At 41.6% G+C, this 22496-nt stretch overlaps 2 protein-coding genes across 2 annotated transcripts in view; one reads left to right on the top strand and one right to left on the bottom strand.

The window, feature by feature from the left end:
• LOC134212578 (uncharacterized) overlaps nt 1-22496 on the bottom strand; it is an 896490-nt gene that overhangs the window by 696152 nt on the left and 177842 nt on the right. The window lies entirely within an intron of this gene.
• Nucleotides 826-21440, top strand: LOC134209854 (uncharacterized). Its single transcript, XM_062685875.1, has 3 exons — nt 826-926; nt 18067-20062; nt 21312-21440. Exons 1-3 carry the CDS (start codon nt 826-828, stop codon nt 21438-21440), a joined length of 2226 nt encoding a protein of 741 aa, XP_062541859.1.

Raw genomic sequence — 22496 nt, 5'->3', positions numbered from 1 at the left:
CGAAGGAAGGGATTGGTGCCTTCAACGGTTGCTGCTGGACAATGATCCTTGGAGGATCCTGTTGTAGTTGTGGGATCACACTCAATGGCGTGTTACTAGTGGCAGTGATAAACTGCATGATGGCTTCCAACAGCACGCAAGCTTCAGTGTGCTGTGTTTCGAACGCATCGTAGGACTCCATCTGCTCCTCCATACGATCTTCCGGCGTAAGCGCAATGATGTTCTCGTGATGGGTGCAGTATTCGCTGTAAAAGTGATCCAGCTTCTTCGAATACACCGCAAGCATTGCCATGCTGGGTGTTTCGGATCCAGCTCCGGCGACTTCATCAAGTGCCTTCCTGATCCTGGTAGTCTGGGCCTTCGCTTGGCCCCGCAAGGACACCAACGTTTTAATGTCCTTGGCTTTCGGCTTCTCGCCCTTCGCCGGTGTATGCTCTAGCGGCATCTTCACTCGCGCGCGATGGACAATAACGAGTAGAAAATGTCGGACACACAGAAACTCAATTAAATTTCACTCGCGCGCGTTTTACTTCGGTTTGCAGCAATCGGTTCACTCACTTTATCACTTACGCTCAATGGACAGCCAAGAAAACTATTTTAATCAACCCGTCGCTATCGTATCGGAACAGGAACACGACGATCGGCTGATCGTCAGCAGCAAACTAAACCTCGCCTTCGTGCGGGAACGGTGTCGCAATCGTCAGATTGGCGACAGGGAACGGTGATGTGGGCTGGCCGCAATCGTCAGATTGCCAGCACTCAGCCTGTTGCGGGTGCAACACACAGGATGCGGATCGCTCGTGGATCCGGTTCGATTGGACCAAAATGTCCGATCACGAACGGGTAGCGGGGAACTGGCGGTATCTTAACCTCGACAGCGGCACCTTCCCTCTGAAGGATGCCTGGACGAGCCACCAGCTGGCTCGGTAGGGGATGTGGACTGTATTCAATGCCCTTCGGCTGAAGGGCCTCCGAATCCGTACGATAGCGACAAAAGAAAATTATCCTCTTGAAGCCTTGAGAAAGGCTGTTTGGCTTGTCCGAGAAAAATAAACCGGTTAATCCAAAAACAACGATGTATTTCGTAGAATAGTTTACAAGGAACTGAATGCTCTTGAGCGAATGCACATTTCTTATATACATTATGTTGAATCCTATCTGCCTCCTGATTGGTCGGCCAATCAGCGTGCGGCATGTTGCCAAGTCGTCATTGCTGTCGGTACTCGTCGTGAGCTTCTTCTTCTTTTGCTTCCTCGCTGCTGGCGTCCAATTCATAACGGTTCTTTTTCGCTAACGGGACTTCGCGAGCCAAGCATCAAGCTATCAATTACCGTTTGGATGAGGAGTGCGTGTTCATTTTCAAACCATGGTTGTTAGTAGGAAGGGGACCGAAACACCCGCGGTCGACTCGGGGTTAGTAGGATGGAATGTGGGATTTTGGGGTGATTAACTTTAGGATTGGTAACTTGGGACAAACATTCTATCACGTTCGCTTTGGGCGCGAACAACCGTACGAAAAATATTGAATTTTACGGCTACACAGTCTTTATTGATTGAAACGAGTTTTTCGTTGCACAACGTTTCGACACGGGGGTTGTGTCTTCCTCAGGAGATAATTATTTGTGTCGATTCACGTCTATCGTTTCGTGTAACTATAACTGTCTGAACTTCATTTGAGGATAGGGTGAGAGTCGTCCAAGCCGTGCTCTCAGGCAAGTACAATTCTTCTCCTGATCGTCCTTCGCTTTATAGCAGGCTCGTCGCCAGTGAAAGGAAAACATGGATCGCTTACCTTCAACATCTGAAACTGTTCAACATGCTCAACAAGTTTCATCTGTATGTGTTGGATTTGCTAATACCGTTCCTTTTCCGGATGTAAGACCTCCGGTGAGTTTCAATTCGTTATCAGTAACTAATTCTGAATTGCACATATATTATCAGAATGTAAGAGGGCTCCGTACGAAAATTGATACGTTTTTCCTAGCCGCAGCTGATTCAAATTACGATGTAATCGTGCTTACTGAAACTTGGCTCGATGATAGTATCCTCTCAACTGAATTGTTCGACAATTCATACGCCGTTTTTAGAAAAGACCGTAACATCAGAAATAGTTGATAGACACGTGGCGGAGGAGTATTGATATCGGTTTCCTCAAGATTTTGCTCTTTTGTTGATCCAACTCCCGTGAGCGATTTACTGGAACAGTTGTGGGTGAGGCTGAAAATCAGCAATCGTTTTGTCGGCATTGGTGTTCTTTAGCTACAACCTGATTGTCGGAGCGATTTGATGCTTATCCAGAAACATGTAGAATCTGTGGATTCCATCATGGCTAGCTTGAACCAAATTGATTTAGTCCTTCAATTTGGCGATTACAATCAACCAGAATTGCAATGGATTCCTGCTGAAGATGGCGGACTCAAAATTGACACGAGCAATTCTCGCTTAACTCCGGCAGGTTGTGCATTGCAAGATGCATTCAGTTTTCATGGGTTCACCCAAGTTACCTCAATTAAGAACTACAACTCCCGTATTATGGATCTAATTCTAGTAGATGATGCTACATTATTGGCATGCAATACATGTGCATCGGCTGAGTCACTCGTCCATGCTGACACTCCTCATCCTGCTATAGATGTAGCTGTTACTTTGTCTTTGCCACCAAGTTTTGAAGATACTTCGGTCCGGCAGTACAATTTCCGGTATGCTGACTACGATCTGCTCTGTAATGCGCTATCGGCGGCTGATTGGGGTTTTTCGAACTATTCGAATCATCGAAATGTTGATTATATGGTGGAACATTTCTATAATGAAATTATGCGAGTGGTTCAAGAACATGTTCCGGTCCAACGTGCCCCTGCGAAACCGTCTTGGAGTAACGGCCTCCTACGCAAACTAAAACGTCGCAGACGATCTACGCTTCGTCTACATCTGAAGTGCTACTTTGTATTAGCCACCAATAAGTATAATACGTACAACCGTCTTTTGTATAATCGGTACGATGAACGTACACAAAGGAATCTACGACTGCATCCTAAACTATTTAGGAGGATGAATTGCCGACATCTATGTATCTTGGAGACATCTCTGTCGATACTCTTGCTCGAAAATGTGAACTGTTTGCTGATCACTTCGAACGTTCCTCCTTACTTGCGCAAGCTACATCACCTCAGATAGAAGCAGCAATTAACGTTACTCTTATGGATAGTTTCGAGTTCATAATACTTGATATCGCTGACGATCATATAGAAAATGCGCTGCGCAAACTCAAATATTCGGTATTGCCTGGCCCGGATGGGATTCCGTCGACTCTGCTGAATAAATGCGCTATTTCTTTACTTAATCCTTTGAAGAAACTGTTCAATTTGTCGTTGCAACAGAGAACCTTTCCTGCCGCTTGGAAATCATCACTCTTTTTTCCAGTGCTCAAGAAAGCAGACAAATGCAACATCTCCAATTACCGGGGTATTACTTCGTAGAGTGCTTGCTCAAAACTTTTCGAAATCATCATAAACACCGCACTCTTTGAAAAATTAAAAAATTATATCTCAACGGCGCAGCACGGATTCTTTTCGAAACGATTCGTAAACACAGTCGAATCCACTTCGCTTTGCGTACGCCTTCGATCGCGTTGATCATAGGATTCTTCTGAGTAAACTACAGAAACTCGGTGTATCTATTGGACTCATCAATTGTTTTGAATCGTACTTGACGGAAAGATCAATGAAAATAAGGCTAGCGCATTCCAGGACTATCGCAATCATGTCAGGTGTTCCACAAGGGAGTAATTTGGGCCCTCTCTTGTTTTCCCTGTTCATCAACGATGCTGCTCTTGTAGTGCCTAGTGCAAAACGCATCTTCTACGCTGATGATATGAAAATGTATTCCGTCATCAAAAATATTGGAGATTGTCTGGAGCTACAGAATCTGTTGACTTTATTTGAAGAATGGAGAACGCGTAACCTTCTTGAGCTTTGTGTGGCCAAATGTAGCACAATATCGTATACCAGGAAAAGACAGCCGATTCTATTCAATTACTCTTTGGTCGGACATACTTTGGAACGCCTCAACATAGTTCAAGATCTCGGATTTTTGTTGGATTCTGAACTATCGTTCCGCCCTCATTACGAGAATGTGATAGCTCGTGCAAATAAACAACTTGCTGATGGGTTTCATGACCCGCTGTGTTTGAAATCCCTCTATTGTTCTCTTGTACGCTCTATACTGGGGTCAGCAGTGCTTGTGTGGTGTCCTTCCAACAGAATTTGGATTGACCGTTTTGAAGCAATTCAACGGAAGTTTGTCCGCAATGCTCTTCGAGGCCTTCCCTGGAGAGACGCTACGATCCTCCCACGCCGTACGAACACCGACGCACACTTTTGAGTATCGAAACACTAGAAAAAAGAAAGTCAAATATGCAAGCCGTTTTCATCGCAAAGATCCTTACGAATGAGATTGATGCCCCTGCTTTGCTCAACGAATTGAATGTATATGTGCGATCACTAAGACGTGGTCAGTTCTTTGAATTGAGTGCAAGAAACAGCCGCAATGGTCAATTTGAGCCGATAAGATTCATGATGTCGACTTTTAATCTATTTAAAGCCGATAAGATTCATGATGTCAATGCAGCTGATTTCGGACGCCGACTAAGCAGCAAATCCGTGAATAATATTTGTAAATAATGTCTTAATTTTTAGCGATTGGAGTAACTTGAATGTGTTTTATTTATTAACTAGACTATTTTTTGCTATTTTAATGTGTTATAATTGTAATACTGTATGTTTTAGAAAAAGTTGCGGGGTTTTATGCCAATTTATGGCTTTTTCCTACCAGAGTACTTCGTAGAGACAGACATAGTCAAATGAAGATATACAAGAAAATAAATAAATAAAACTGATTTTATGTTGTGTTGGATCATTATTACGGAACACTACAAATCGTGATATCACAGTACTGTATGCAATCAACTTCATATTGGATTAAGTAATCTTTAAAAAAAAATCTATTCATAATTTGCGAACAAAAGCAAGTATTTTTTTTATTGTACATTCATAAGGCTGCTACTCGAACAGTAACTCATACTCGCTACGCTTCCTCTTCCTACATATATACGGCTTACTGTCAGTGAAAGGCGCCCATTTTTTTTCAATATCCCATCGCAAGACGACGACGGCGAAGGGAGACCCATTTTCAATCCGCCCGAGGATTCTGGGGGCCTGAATTTTGTCTCCGACACGGTCGCGGCGTCGGATCCTGTATGTATGCCCCATACGCTGCACACACGACACGAAAGACAACCCAAACCATTTGGTGGCTTTCTCACTATGGCGTGATATGCGGAATGTAACCGGCAAAGTATGTATTCCAAATGAATACTGTGCTGCTGCGGCTGTGCGCTCTTGTCGGTGGGAATTTACATTCACTTTCAGCAACTGTCCCGCGACGATGAAAATCGGCTTTTCATAGGAGGCTGCTTCACGCCCTCGGCCGCGCGGTCGGGCGCTGCTGACGACACCCGGTGACGGTTCATAGTTGAATTAGGAAAAACCGTGCCATATGTGCAGCATTTCAGCATATCAGCCTAGAATGTGGAATGCCTGGTGAATATTTTATGCCCCTTTTGTGGGCGGATGGTGTTTGCAAAGGAAGAAAAAAATAGCATGTTACATTTGGTGATGAAGGGCGCATTGGAGGCATTTGAATTGAAAAGCATGTAATTCAATATGCGTTCCTTGTGCGAAGAAGAGGTTTTGATAAACCCAAATCATATTAAATGTGGGCTTAATCCATTTGGATTTCGCGTTGGAACTGGAACTATAAGTCACTGAGCAAAACAGTTATTAATCCATTTGAAACGTCTCAAAAACTGAATTCTATTCCCAATTTGTCAAGAAACATTAAAGAGATGACCAATCCAGATTTCGAGAATCGTGTGGAATAGAGTAGATGTACCAGTCGTGGCTATAGCACCAGTTGTCGCACTAGTATATTATACACCAAGTGGCCAATGATATCACCACCAAACGTTTTCTGATCTGAGAAACATATTCATATTATGATTAATTATTTGTGCACATAGGGATATCAAGTTCACTTGTGAACAAGAGAAAGACGGAAAATTGCCCTTTTTGGATGTTTTAATAGTTAGAGAATCAAACCAAATAAATTTCGAAATTTACAGAAAACCCACACACACACAAAGAGTTATACCCAACACTTCAAACCATTCACACCAACACAAAGCAGCCGCATTCCAACACATGATACATAGACTCGAGACTTTTCCACTTAGCGTCACAGGGAAACAGAAAGAACTAAATTACATTTTTGAAACAGCTAGACTAAACGGATACTCAACTAGAACTATTCAAGCTATTATAGACAAACATAGAAAAACCCAGTATAGAAAATCATTGACTACATTATCACCAATAACAAATGAATTGCGACGAGTATCCGTTAATTTTGACCATAATATAACCAGACCATTACGCTCTAAATTTAGAAAAATTGGTATCGAATTAGTTTTCAGTAGCAGGAACAACCAACTGAAGACACTACTTGGAAGCACAAAAGACCCCGTTGACGCATTAGGAAAATCTGGAGTTTATAAAATATCATGCCCACATTGTGACAAAATCTACATAGGACAGACAAAACGAACACTAGACACGAGGTTAAAAGAACATTTGGCAGAAGTAACTAAAGCAAACAAAGACACTGAAAAAGGTATACATTATCATTTCAAATCTAAAGTAGCCGAACATATATTTAACGAAGATCATCAATTAACCAAAGACAACATATCACTTCTCAGACAAATACAAAATCCTTGGAAACTTGACGTAGCGGAAAGCTTAGAAATTTACAAACAAAAACAAATAAACTTACTTAACAAAGATCAAGGAAACGGATATACCTGGCTGTTTAGATTACTACCCACGGGACGACGACGAATCGGTTCAAGCGACATGCCCTAATTTTTTTTACCTACAGTTCTACCTACACACCATATTTAAAGTTAATGAGCAATGTTTTTCTTCAGTCGATAACAAACACTGAAGAAGTTTCCAAGTAGGAAACGAAATGCGTATCTGCTTGTTGATACATAAAAAAGTTAATAGTGGAAGTAAATGGAAGAATAATAGTCTTTTAACCTTTTAACCATATTCATATTAGACCTGTGTGCCGATTGAAAATTTATCGGCGGCGGAGTGATAGATCATTTTCAGCCAGCGGCGGCGGCGTGGCGGCAAAACTCCGTTCATGATCGGCGATGACGACGAGGCGACGTGCGACGGCGTGGACTAATTTCAAGCGTCAAAAATTCTCAGGATTTTTTTCAGAAGCTCCTCAACGTGTTCCCTCAGGATTTTTTTCCATCGGGTTCCTCCAGGATTTTGTCCGAAAGTTCCTCCAGAATTTCGTCCAAAAGTTTCTCCATGCTTTCGTTCGGAAGTTCCTTCAGGATTTCGTCCGGAAGTTCTTTCAGGAGTTATTCCAGAAGTTCCTTTTGGATTTTGTCCAGAATTCCTCTAGGATTTCGTCCGGAATTTTCTCCAGGATTTCGTCTGGAAGTTACTATAGAATTTCATCCGGAAGTTCCTCCAGAACTTCGTCCGGAAGCTCCTCTAGGAATTCCTCTGGAAGTACCTCCAGGATTTTGTAAGGAAGTTCCTCCACGATTTCTATCAGGACTTCGCCCAGAATTTCCTCCGAAAGTCCATCCAGGATTTCTTTCAGAAGTTCCTCCAGGAATTCCTCCGGAAGTTCATCCAGGAGTTCCTCCAGAATTTTGTCCGGAAGTTCTTCTAGGATTTCGTCCAGAAGATCCTCCAGAATTTCATCAGGATATTCCTCCAGGATTTCGTATAGAAGTTCCTCCAGGAATTTCTTCGGAAGTTCCTCCAGAATTTCGTTCGGTAGATCCTCAAAGATTTTTTCCTGAAGTTCCATCAGGATTTCGTCCTGATGTCTCTCCAGGAATTCCTGCTGAAGTTTCTCCACAAAATTCCTGCCAAAGCTCCTCTAAGTATTCTTCCAGGAATTATACAAAATTCCTCCAAAAAAATTTCCGGGTCCTTTCACCCAAATTTCTGCCCTGGGAATTACTCCACAAATACTCCTGCCTTCTCTTGCTCGAGTTTTTTCGAGGAGTTTCTGTGGCATTTACTTCAAGAATACTTCTATAAATTTATCTATTTTTTCTCCAATAAATTGCTTCAGAAATTTATTTTGAACTTCCCCCAGAAACTCCTTAGGGTATACTCCAAAAAATCCTCTGGGAGCTGCTCCTGTATATTCCTCCAGACGGAATTCACGATGGATTTTTGTGGGATCGAAAAAGTTCTTTGAAGATTTTATGAAACATGTCCGTCTTGAAGAATTCCCTGAAGAAGTTTTCTGACATAATTTGCGAAGGAATGCTTCGCAAATAAAATTTCTAATTAATTTCTCAATGGAATTTATAATAGTTATAATAAAAATGAATTTGAAAGAGTTGTTGAAGAAAGCTCCGATGAAATATGTAAAAGTAATCCAGATTGAACTGTACAATTTTCTGTATGAATTCTTGATTTCACGATGGGCATAAACTTAAAAGTGACATTAAACATTAAAAGTGAAATTTTCAATAATTTAAGCTCTATCTGGAATAAGGGCGAATGTCGCAAGAGAGGAATCTCCCCTCTTTTAAATAAATGTGATAAGCAGCAGATTTCTTTGTGGTTTATCACCTCAGAACGATAGTAAACAATGCAAACTTGCATTCTTAGGTGATAAACTACAAAGAAATCCTCTGCTTGTCACTTTCATTCCAAAGAGGGGAAGTCGACGAAGAGCGACTACTCTTGTGACATTCGCCCTTTTACCAGATAGAGCTTGAATTATCAAATAACCCTGCTCGACAGATATCGAATCATTTTTCATCGATATTTTGTTGGAGTTGCTGATTTTTTAATTTTCGAACTGTCACTTTTAAGTTTAATTCTCCAAATGAGGCAGACCCTTAGTCATTCCTTCATTGTTCTGGAGTTCTCACATCTGCACTTCTTACTCGTCCGTCTTTTCCCGGATACACTCTAACGACGTCTCTCTCTTCCTCGCAATAACAGGAACATATTCCTTGATAAATTCCTTCCATAAACTGTCCAACATGATCTTAACATGGTTCCAATTTGATGGCAGGTCCAACATGACCTAACATGGTTTAATTATGTCGCAATATATTACCATTTTCCGAAGTGTTGATTAGCAAATTTCGTATCGTCAAATGGTCAAGCAATCGAGCTGAATAAAGACAACTTCTATGTGAAGCAGAGACCATATCAGCTTGAATAAAAAAGTAATAAGACCAAACTCCAGTGCCAGTTGGAATATATTGCCACGAGGAACATTACATTTAAGAACCAATATCTGAGAAAGTCTTTTCCAATCAACCGAAAAATTTCCCAAATCGTACATCGTCATTGTCACGAATCGTATTGTCATTCTACTGGAAAGCAATAGAAATCTACGTGTGTATGGACCCCGCAGCGAGGCGTGATATCCAAGTATAATTCAATGAATTTCCTTGAATTATTTACCAGCGCCGATCTGGAAAATTATGTGACGAAGCGGGTGATGATGGCGGCGACAAAAGCCATTTTTCGTAAGCTTCCTCCCGAATTGAACACCACCATCACCGCCTGCCACAGAGCGTTTGATTTAATTTTCACATTTAAACGAAACGTTGTCCCCGAAGGCACACAGAAAATTGGCGATGGCATTTATTTGTTTGCTTTGCGCGTCGTTTGTCGCGAAGCAGAAAGGCAGTTATCGTCGCACAGCTTGCGTGTCGGCTTATCTTTTCTGCTCGCAGCACAACTCGTGGTGCGGGAGAAGGCTTACGGCTGGTTGATGCAAGCGGGATCAGCTGAGAAGACCAATTAGGGTTTCATTTAAATGCGATTTACTCGGGAAAGCGTGTGCTTTTCCCGCAGAGTTAGGTGTGCCCTTTGGGCCCTGTGACAAGCCAGCAAAAAAAATGTTTATCGTACAGACCAAGGCATAGGAAAATTCCTAAGAAAGTCAAACAAGTAAACGAACAAACGAGTTAGTATGCAGCACAGGTCCCGGATCAAGGATGTTGATTGTTTGTAAAGGATTCTTTACGGTTGATTGCTTTTTAAGCTATTGCTCAGCGGAAAATTCTCAAGAAAGGCTTCAACTTTTGAAATTCAATATAAATGATCAGCTTGATAATTGACTAATCGAAGAGGATGTATGCGTAACATGATCTGAATTGTGTTGAAGAGGATATTCATCTGTTAGAAGTGCTGAGCATATCCAATCCTTAAAGACGGAAATTGAGCTATAATTTCAGTTGAGTTCAAGTTGGGTTGTCTCATCACTAACCATTGCACACCAAATAAAACCAATCACGTTCCCCCGCTTTGGCATTTCAAACATATTATTTCCTTATAAAAAAAATGTAAAAACAATCGTTTAGCCTTTACAAACCATAATTGGAAAACAGCACGATGAACAAAAAGTCATCAAGCAGTCCCGTTGCCATATGAAATCCCGTTTCAGCTAAAAATAACACAGAGCAACATACAATTCAATCAATTTCAATCCGACTGGGTTGACATTTTGCCTTTTCCGGTTTGCTTATCATCCATCAAAAATTCACGAATGATTGATTTCTCCCCGTATCAATCTCGCCGGCAGAAATTTTGTTCGTTTTTGGAAAATACTTCCATATCGCCTCGCAGCTGTTCATTCATGACCAATTACCGTTTTAGCTCAAATCCCGAACATGACTCATATTCCGTATACTGGCGTTTTAGCGCCCTAAAACTAAAGTTTTCATCGGTTTTCTGTACTGAAGATCAAGTATGCAAAAGAATTCAAGCTTCTATGGAGAATACTACATAAATAAATCTAAATGGCCATATAAAAGCGAGTGTTCGGAATTTGAGTCAAAACGGTACAAGCATGATGTAGCGAATTCATTGGAAAATCATTTATTACAAGAAATTAGGCAACCAAAATGAAATTAACCGCCCGTTCTGTGAAGGCTTTGTTCTCACAATCATCAATCGGTCGTGACGGAGGGCATTTCTATTTAAATGGATTGCCAATTTCAGTGTATTTATGCTCCGGTCGCTGTGATAATCAGAATCTAAATAAAACTTGGGATTGATGAATGGTAAAGGAATGGTAAAGGTAAATATAACGACGGTATCCCATTTTATCGTCTAGAGAAATCTTAAATTAGAAATGAAACGAATAAAACTACAAAAAACCAAACCTTTCTTGTAAGAACATCAGAAAAATGAATTTATCAGTTTTCTATTCCTTTAAACAATATATTCGAATATTTTGATTTGTCGAACAACTTTCAATGTATTTAGCTAATTTATTTTTAGCCATATGAAGCTAATAAAAAGGTAATAAAAAGTTTCATAGTGGGACATAATTTGAAAGATTAAAATAAAATAATCGACAGGATCTCACCTGAAAATTTAATGTTTCTACAAAATATTCCTTTCTATTTAACGTTATTTGACAATACGACTTTTTGTCAAACATTTCCAAAAAAAAACTGCTGCAGTATTTCAACTGATTTTAAAAGCTCTATCATTAAGTTTCGTTATGTTATGAGACATAAAATCGGGTTCAAAAGAATGGAAGTAAACAAAAGCGACAATAACAGCCCTTTTCTTAATCGATTTTCTCGGCCTCGCATTGACTCTCGCTCGCTATTTCAGGATGATTAATTGTTGGCATTCAAATTTCTTTTATTGCATTTAATAAAAGATTATTTCCGCCTTCCGTAGTAACTTTGGGATGTTGTTTCTCATCCCTCCGGCCGCTTACTGGAGCTGGAAAGTCGTCGCAACGGCAAGCACATGGGAGAGTTTTCAACAGTTTTCGGAAAAAAGCTTTCAATTTGTTTTATGTTGTGTTGCCTTGTTGCATGGCAATACACACTTTATTTATTTATGATTTTTTTCTACATTTTTTTTATTTTTGAGGTGAATTCAGTAACGGTTTTTGAAAAATTGTTTTTTTAGATTTTAGGACATTAATTCTCTCGGTTTTAAAGATAACTGAGACTATTTAGAACAAGTACTAAAAGTACTGATGGGCATTGCTTTTTCTTTTTTCATGTGGTTGCTTAACGTCTAAGACAAGTCAAATGCAGTTCAAGCAAACTGAAATTTAAATTTTGAAATGGCACAAGGCTACGTCTTTTTTCCATCCAGAACATTTCAGTACTCCTATGTGCGTTGGTTGCCATTGTGGATTATTGGTTCAGCTGCAGACAAAACCGTAACAAATTGGTGGAGTCCCATGTACATATTTTTCTGGCGCGCACATTTCACGACCCTAACGGAATGCTCCCACTCGGGTGGTAAGGCTATCGAAGGCTAGTAAAAATCAAATAAAACGACCGTCGTGCCAGATGGAACTGATGGTTCACATGGACATGAATTCGTGGAAGCTGCTGGTGCTGAACGGAATGAATCGTCGGCAAATTACTGAACAATGGAAACGGTTGAACGCGACGCAGTTGCAAGCAAATGTTTGTGAATGTAAAATTGCTAGCATCAATTAGATATTATTGTGAAGCATACAAACAACTGATCGATCGTTTTACCGACACATCGTTCGGTGTCTCGGTGGTTTTCAGGGAATTTGAAATAAGCATCATGAATAACAGTGAGTGGAAAACGATGACGTGTTTATATAAGTTCGCAGAAAATTCTGGTGTCAAAAACTGCGGCTCATACAGCAGTAGTATGCTACTATACTATACAAATATGTGTGGAGAATATTTGCGAGGCTAAACTTCAGCAACATAATTTTCATTCAATAATGCAATAGTGATTGATAAGACACTTACTTATATATGTAGAGTAGATACAAACTTTTTCTTTTACATACATCTTTGAAATCCGATAACATTTACTTTCATCTCTATAATCGTTTAAAACTAATCCTTTTCCTTCGTAATTTCCGGCTTATAAATCGCTTCAAGCTAACTTCAAAGGTTGCCTCCCCCGGGGAGGGATAAACATTTTCGTTTCCATTTCGGAAGGATCCTTCTTCCGTTCTAATCAAACCAGTAGACGTGCCACCGGAGCAGCTCACCGACCTTGACAATTGAACATCTCCCAGCGTCAATACATTCTCCGATGGGGAATCCGCTCGTTCGGGCAGATCGGACTTAAAAATTCATTGCATTGAAATCGACTCCTTATCATATCTTTCTATCCTAGGCTCACTACTGAAGATGTCTCAGCTGCAGTTCGGATTTGATATCGCTGCATGTCGTTGGCGGATGGTGCCACCTAGCTAGCTGTTCTGATCCTGATTCCAAACCTCTCTACACAGAGGCATTTGGTGCAGCGCATCTCAATCTCAGCACAGCTTCAAAAGCACACCGACCAAGACGCTTCCCCACTTATTTGCATATGCATATCATTGACAGGAGTCTTTGTCGTTAGCGCCAGCTTGGGAACCTAACTGTGTGTATGTGTGCGCAGTGATGAAGCAGCAGTGCTCAGTCTTGTGGTGAGTCGCTCGAAAAAGATTGTGGCTTGGTGAAGATAAACCACAATCGGTTTCCAGATTAGAGTTGAAGGACTCTTACTCTGTCTCCTCTTGGGTTTTCCAGGGAAAATGTTTCCCCCCGCATTTGCTATGAAGAGCACTAAGATAGTGGGTTACCATGTAGCCAGGAATGTTGCACCGACGATGCATACAAGATGAGGTTTCTGTGCAGGATGTACATTTCATGAAGAAATTGTGAAACAGTCGATACAAGGGGATGATTCTTTTATCTACATCGATTGATGTACAGCAGAACGAAATGAGCTTGTGATTTCTATTCTCGATTGCAAAATGAATTAGCTCCTTGTCATGCCATGATTTATCGACGATAGACTACATTATTTTTGTTGTTCGAGTTCTTTTTTTATTGCTTTGAAGCATTAGTAATGATGCGATACCATCAACAAAAGAAAAATCGTTTGAGTGACATCGAATTATTCCTGCATGTCAATGTATTAAGTAAACTAGATTATCAAAGGTTTACAGGATCCTGAATATTTTTAGAAAAAATATTAGTTTTATTTTACTTTTTTCAATATTTAAAAAAAGTGCCCTGGAAAAGTAACGTTCTAGAGACTTAAATGTCAAAATTTTTTAAACAGAATTTTTAGTATTCTGAAGTAAATTCATGAGTTTTTAGGAAACTTTCTAAAACACAAAAATATACAATAAATGAATTATTTTCTTACGCTCTAATCGATATTCTAGGCCAACATTTGAAAAGGGCGTAACAGCCAAAAATTATTCCTTCTGATTCTTCGTCTGCATATATAGCTATATATGTGGACGAAGAATCAGAAGGAATAAATTTTGGATGTTACGCCCTTTTCAAATGTTGGTCTAAATGTGATCTTGAAGTTCACTACGATTCATCGGGATTCTCTTTGGTTTATTACCGGACTCTCCCATATTTATCTTTGAATATCTAGGACTATATGCTGATTGACTTTTTTCACGGCGGTGAAAATTCCAGAATCCTCAGTTCAATCAAAGGTAATTGCCTATTTCCGGGGATTAAACCACCCGACTTGGACGTTAATTTACAATGTTATGAAAACTCATATGTGAATATGTACGTTATGTGGAAGATATTGATTTGGAAAATGTATTGGAGGTAACCACTTTCCCTTCGATGGGACTCGAACCCATGACCCAACAGTACGCTAGACTGGTGCTTTAACCAACTAAGCTACGAAGGACCTCCGTCGGCCTTCACAACCGTGTACAATACACATGTGGAAGTATTGGCTTGAGAAATGGAGTGCGAGTGATTTGACTATGCGTCCAATTTGGGAATCTCGAGCTCGTTCAGTAGCCGCTAGGTTGCGAAGGCCGACGGAGGTCCTTCGTAGCTTAGTTGGTTAAAGCACCAGTCTAGCGTACTGTAGGGTCATGGGTTCGAGTCCCATCGAAGGGAAAGTGGTTACCTCCAATACATTTTCCAAATCAATATCTTCCACATAACGTACATATTCACATATGAGTTTTCATAACATTGTAAATTAACGTCCAGAATCCTGTTTACAGTCACAAAACAAGGTTTTGGTCTTATTATCTCAAACGCAAAGGTACTGGACTGCCAATCCGAGTTCGATAGTCGGTCTGGTCTAGGACGTTTTCGGGTAGAAAACATTCTCAGCTCCTTTGGCATAATGTATCCATTGTAATTGCGATACAAGAGACTTAATCAAGCAAATGGTGGACATAGGAAACAAATAAAGATGTTAGAAATGCTAATATTACTCTAAGTCCATAAGCTGGCAAAGTTTCAGTGGGAATGTAGCCATTGAATATAATGAAAATTGGACCTCTCCTTTATTCAAAATCACCTAATTCTCTGGTGACTGACACGGTTGCATCACTCATCAGAGTGAATCCAAATCCAACAATACCTACCAGCTATATAATATGTTAACATGTGTTTTTGTGGAGAAGCAGAGTATTTACGGTCAGCATATAACAAAAACCGTCGACTTATGTTCTTTACATCTTCCTACCTGATTTCAAGGACAAGACCGGCGACCGTATTTATCATTTGATCGTTTGAGCCACTGAAAACTGTTTAGCTTAGGAGCAATAGGAGACGTGCTTGTATTTTTGCCTTTCTCGTATACTAAGTATACGTAAAGGCTATAATTTCACTCCAAAACCAAACTTTTGATAGAAGGCTCGGAGACCCATAGTGTTATATACCAATCGACTCAGCTCGACGAATTGAGGTGATGTCTGTTTGTGTGTATGTATGTATGTGTGTGTGTATGTGTGTATGTGTACAAATTTTGTAGACACACTTTTTGGAACTTAGCATTACCCGATTTACTCGCAACAAGTCGCATTTGACGGGGAATGCGGTCCCATTGTTTGCTAATGAAAAATAGCTTGATCAGACATTGCATTATTGAAAAATCATTGTTTTTTCCCAAGAGTCGCCCCTTGGAAAAAAAATTTGGTGGGAATGCATAGTAATTAATGCAAAAACATGCAAAATGATAGAAAATATGCGATCTATCCCCCTAAAGTGCTTTTTTGACCTTTCCTATGTGATTTTTTCAGTACATTTTACGATGCACGAGAAAGGCATCATCGCCGCTAGGTGGATTAATCTGGGTTTTTTATGTTTTCAGTTATTGATGATCATCTGAAATAACTTAAAGCCGGGCTGTGCTTGCGATGTAATAACCTTTTTGCCTTTCTCGTACAACAAAGTTGTACCGAAAGGCTATATGATTGCTTCAAAAAAGAACTTTTGATAGAAAGCCCGGATACCCATAGTGTTATATACCGATCGACTCAGCTCGACGAACTGAGGTGATGTCTGTATGTGTGTGTGTGTATGTGTGTATGTGTACAAATTTTGTAGACATACTTTTTGGAACTTAGCATTATCCGATTTACTCACAACAAGTTGCATTCGACGGGGAATGCGGTCCCATTGTTTGCTATTGAAAATTGGCTCGATCGGACATTGCATTTCAGAATTATTGAAAACAAAAATTGTTTTTTCCCAAGGGTCCCCCATTGGAAAAAAAATAAAAACGAAAAAAAAAATTTGATTCGAAAATGGTGGCAATGCATTTTAACTATGCAAAAACATGCAAAATAATCGCAAAAATGTGATCTATTCTCCTAAAGAGCTTTTTTGACCTTTCGAATGTGATTTTTTCACTATATTTTATAATGCACGAGAAAGGCATCATCACTGCTAGGTGGATTAATCTGGGTTTTTAATAATGTTCAGTCCGCATGGCGGACTGAAAGATGAAATTCTTAGCTACTAACAGCACGCGCCTCCAAACTATCGATTGATGCAATCGACGCTCAGAACGACGATGGGAACAAAAACAACAACAGCAGTACCGACACGACGTCTATCCAACTAGCGAAGCAGCACCCGTCGCCGACGACGCGAGAGAGTGAGTGTCAGCATATCATCGACGCGACGCCGCGGTGAGTACCACCAAAAGCGAGAGGTGTCACCGAGCAGTGGCGCGCAAGGGCAATCGTCATCATCAATCATCATTGTCATCATCGATAACGTACGCGGTACGCCTGGAATACTCCACGTGCTGCGTGATGTTTCTGGAATGCGCGTCAAAGGGATATAAATATGCGCGCTCGTCGCGCAGTAGATTTAGTATTGAATTTGAATTTGACCTGGCTAAAGGTAGTGATAAGTAGTGATAGCATAGATAAGAAGTTTAGCCTGGCGAAAGGCAAGTGAGTTTAAGTATTATAAGACCCGGCAAACGGTCTAATGAAGTGTAATTAGTGAAAGAGAAAATGCTAATAAATCTAGTGTAAAGTTAATTTCTTCCGTGGTTTCGTTTCGAAGTCCTAAAGTCCGCCCACATAGTAGCGTGGTGCTCTAGGATGAGCACTTCCCTTCCGTAAAGTGTAGTGTTTATTGAGTGTAATTGAGGTGCTGCCAGTCGAGCGAGACTGGTCCAGTCCACCACCATCGAGGTGAAGTCACAGGGACTTCACAGCCTGCGGGCCATCCAGGGAAGGAGTAATCTAGCACTCCTGCTCCCACCCGGCTCCGTCACTGCGGGACGCGAGCAACAATCCCTATCCACAGATCTGCTTCCACAATCCACACCATCCATGAACCACCTATACAGTCCACTTTTGAGAAATCCAACATTTTTTTGGTCCTTCGAACCGGATGAGGATTTAATGCTCCGAGAGCTGCATCCGCAGCAGAGTGTCGTCAATCGACTGATTAAGATAATCCGTTCCCGCTGCTTTCACCGAAAGCAGTCAGCAACTCCGTCTCACCCAGATGGTTGCTGTCGTTCTGAGAGCTGCACCCGCAGCTAAGTGTGTCAACAATCAGCCGTTTGAGACGATTTCCATTTCCACTGCTATTCCCGGTAGCAGTCAGCAATCCCGTTACATTCGGACTATTGCTGTTGTTCCTGTCTCGGTAGCATAAAATCCAGATACTTGGTGGAAGTAAATCTATAGTGCGGCTGACCAGGACCTTGAGCTGTTGGTCCACAATCGTGGATTGACAAAGCGTAATGTGATTCGGATTCAAACCATCCTGGAAAAGGCAAACGAGGACAACGCTGAGCTTACTACCGCTCAAGTGAAAGTGTATCAACGAAGTGTCGAGAATGCCAATGCAGAGTTTACCAAACTTCATCAGGAAATCGTCGCCCAGATTCTCCCTGTCGAACGCGAGGAGCAAGGCGATATCTATTTTGGCTTCGTTGAGCTGTACGAAGAAGTATCCATGCTGCTTGAGAGCTGGTTAGAGAAAATCAATACACCACCAGCCCTTGAGCCACAGCCTGTCGGAAACCAGCAACCGCTGATCCTCCAACCATCCCTACCACGTGCCATACCGACATTCGACGGGAAGTATGAGCATTGGGAAAAATTCAAAGTAATGTTCAAAGACGTTGTAGACAGGTCTAATGAGCCAGACCGTATCAAGCTCTATCATCTAGAGAAAGCTCTAGTTGGCGACGCCGCCGGTCTAATTGACGCCAAAACAATCACAGACGGCAATTATGTGCGTGCTTGGCAATTACTCGAGGAACGTTTTTCCGACAAACGACGGATGATCGACAGGCACCTAGCAAGCATGCTAAGCGTGAGAAGACTCACCAATGAATCCTACAGTGAACTACGAGCATTGGTGGAAACTTTCGATGGTCACGTGGAGAACCTCAAATTTCTGGGTCAGGACTTCGCCGAGATATCGGAGTACATGGTGGTATTTCTGATTGCCCAAGCTTTGGACGATGAAACCAAGAAGCTGTGGGAATCAACCGTCAAGAAAGGAGAGTTACCTGAATATGCAGACACCATACATTTCTTGAAGGAACGTGTGTCTGTCCTGGAGAGATGTCAAACAGCAAATGACAGTCAGTACAAGCGACGACAACAAATCAAGACAAATCCATTAAAGCATCTCCCAGTGAAGATAAATACTGCCTTATCGCCAACCCCAGTAGTACAACATTGTAGCTTTTGTACCGAGAGCCATTACACGTTCAAGTGCCCGGCATTCAACGACTTATTAGTCAGCCAAAGAATCGCCATCGTAAAGGAGAAGCGTATCTGCTATAACTGCCTCCGGCGAGGGCATCGTGTCAAAGATTGTGCGTCGAAGAATTCCTGTATCAAGTGCCATCGAAGACACCACTCTTTGCTGCACATGGAAGAGTCAATACAGCCAACGAAGATTAGCAACGAAGCGAAAGAAGCAACGCAGCAACCTGGTCCAGTTGTTCCAGCACAAGCAGCAGTTCCAGTTCCATCGTGTCAAACATCGACAAGCAGTGCATTCACAAATGCAGCCCATTCACCAGTTCCAGTGCGACAAACGAATCAAGTGTTCCTGCTCACCGCTGTAGTCGACATTTTGGATCAGCATTCGAAGCCTCATCAATGCAGAGCCCTGCTGGATAGTGGTTCTCAGGTCAGTTTCATCACGGAATTATTGGCCAACGCAATAGGAGTTCCAACAAGAGAGGTGAGTGTTCCCATAACTGGTATTGGTAGTGCTAAATCCACAATCAAGCAAATTTGTGAAGTTCAAATCCGCTCCAAATGCAATAACTTTAAGTTATCCCTGTCCTGCCTTGTGTCGCCTAAAATTACCGGTCTTCTACCTTCCTTCACAATTGACATTGGGTCTTGGAATATCCCATCTGGTATTCAACTTGCGGATCCAAGCTTCCATAAAGCAAACCAGATCGATATGCTTATTGGAATGGATCATTTTTATGACATTATTAAACCAGGCTACATGAAGCTATCGGATGATCTTCCCGGACTTCATGATTCCCAATTAGGCTGGCTAGTAGGAGGTAACTATCTTCAGAGTCAGAGTTCAGGTTTAGTTTTGAAATCGTTGACTGCTTGTGCAGAGCCCGTCCACTACCCCTCAGCGTTGTTTTGGGAAATTGAGAGTGTGAACACGGAGCTAGTGCCAACAACCAAGGAGAAAGTGCGTGAGGACCGATTTTTTGCAACTCATCGTCGTGGCGAAACCGATCATTACGTGTTTCAATTTCCATTGAACGACCTTATAGCGCAATTGTCAGATTCTCGTCATATGACATTGCGTCGTTGGTATCTTCTAAAAGCCAAATTAGTACGAAACCTTGATCTGAAAACTCAATACGAAGCGTTAATTGAAAATTATGAATCGAGAGAGGTCAAGGCATCCAAAGATCCACCCGATCTAAAGAAATGGTATCTTCTTCATCATGCCAATCTTCGCCCATCGTCAGATAACCCTATTACAGTTTCTCGAGAGCAAACTGTCACTGAGTTGGTTAAGAAGAACATGTGGTGGAATAGACCCAGTGCTCTACGTAGTACAGTTTATGAAGTCGATGTTGTCGACCTTCCGGGTGACAACGAGATACCAGAGTTGAAGCCAACTGTATCTGTTTACACAGTAACGAGAGTTGACGAGTTTCCAATATTTTATATGCTTGAATCTTTCTGGAAAACGCAGCGAAGTGTAACTTACACATTGCATTTCCTGTCCAACTCTCGAGAGAAAAGGGAAAAACGAGTTCTTTCATCCTATCTGAACCTAGAGAATCCAGACTGCTTTTGAATAAGTTAGTAAAAGTGAAGACAGGTGACAAAATCATCGACTTAGAAATTTGAATCCCTTTCTCTACATCGATTTGCAACGAGTTGCAAAACAAATTCGACACTCTCAGCTCCCCAATAAGACAAAGGCCAGTACATCCAACCTAATATAAATCCAGTTACTCGGAACCTTATTGCCGCAGTCCGTAGCGAGATCTATAGAATTCTCAGCCATTTGCGAGAGTACTCTTGGAGCAGATAGTCCAGAGAATATTTAACGGAACTTCATGTTAGCGGCCAATGGACTCAAAAGCAAATGAGTGTAAGACCTGGTTTAGTTGTCATGTTGAAGGAAGATAATATTCCACCTCAAAACTGGAGACTAGGCCACGTAGACAAGGTATATCCAGGAGCGGATGGTTTAGTTAGAGTTGTGGATGTGAAAACCAAGTCAGCAGTTTATAAGCGATCCATTTACAAGTTAGCACTACTACCAATACATAACAACCTCTCACCGTCTGAACCAAACGTTGCGGCTACCACTCTTGCGGGGGGAGAATGTTCAGTCCGCATGGCGGACTGAAAGATGAAATTCTTAGCTACTAACAGCACGCGCCTCCAAACTATCGATTGATGCAATCGACGCTCAGAACGACGATGGGAACAAAAACAACAACAGCAGTACCGACACGACGTCTATCCAACTAGCGAAGCAGCACCCGTCGCCGACGACGCGAGAGAGTGAGTGTCAGCATATCATCGACGCGACGCCGCGGTGAGTACCACCAAAAGCGAGAGGTGTCACCGAGCAGTGGCGCGCAAGGGCAATCGTCATCATCAATCATCATTGTCATCATCGATAACGTACGCGGTACGCCTGGAATACTCCACGTGCTGCGTGATGTTTCTGGAATGCGCGTCAAAGGGATATAAATATGCGCGCTCGTCGCGCAGTAGATTTAGTATTGAATTTGAATTTGACCTGGCTAAAGGTAGTGATAAGTAGTGATAGCATAGATAAGAAGTTTAGCCTGGCGAAAGGCAAGTGAGTTTAAGTATTATAAGACCCGGCAAACGGTCTAATGAAGTGTAATTAGTGAAAGAGAAAATGCTAATAAATCTAGTGTAAAGTTAATTTCTTCCGTGGTTTCGTTTCGAAGTCCTAAAGTCCGCCCACATAGTAGCGTGGTGCTCTAGGATGAGCATTTCCCTTCCGTAAAGTGTTTAGTGTTTATTGAGTGTAATTGAGGTGCTGCCAGTCGAGCGAGACTGGTCCAGTCCACCACCATCGAGGTGAAGTCACAAGGACTTCACAGCCTGCGGGCCATCCAGGGGAGGAGTTATCTAGCACTCCTGCTCCCACCTGGCTCCGTCACTGCGGGACGCGAGCAATAATCCCTATCCACAGATCTGCTTCCACAATCCACACCATCCATGAACCACCTATACAGTCCACTTTTGAAAGAATTCAACAAATAATATAGTTCTATCGATATGAGGCACAGGCACTTATTGGGATGGATTTGTATGTCAATTTAACGATTGTAAAACCCCTAATTTCTTACGCTGGATTGTAGTTGTAAAGAAAGCTTGATGTCGGAAAACTGAAATGAATATGGGGAAGGGTCGTTTGGCCGAAACCCATTAGCCGAATGCCACTAGGCCGAACAAACCATTAGGCCAAAACCCATCTAGCCGGAAAGGTACACACTGGTTCAAAAGCCTCCAAAACATGCGTTTTTTTTAAGTTTTCGACCTGAAAACTACTACAAACCAAGGAGTCATGATGTCTTCAGAAGAGTTGAAGGATATTTCTTGGGCTTTCTTTTAATAAG

The sequence above is a fragment of the Armigeres subalbatus genome, chromosome 2, assembly GCF_024139115.2.
Source record: "Armigeres subalbatus isolate Guangzhou_Male chromosome 2, GZ_Asu_2, whole genome shotgun sequence".
Taxonomy (NCBI): Eukaryota; Metazoa; Arthropoda; class Insecta; order Diptera; family Culicidae; genus Armigeres; species Armigeres subalbatus.
The sequence above is the reverse complement of the archived record's forward strand: the minus strand, read 5'-3'. Positions and strand labels throughout refer to the sequence as shown.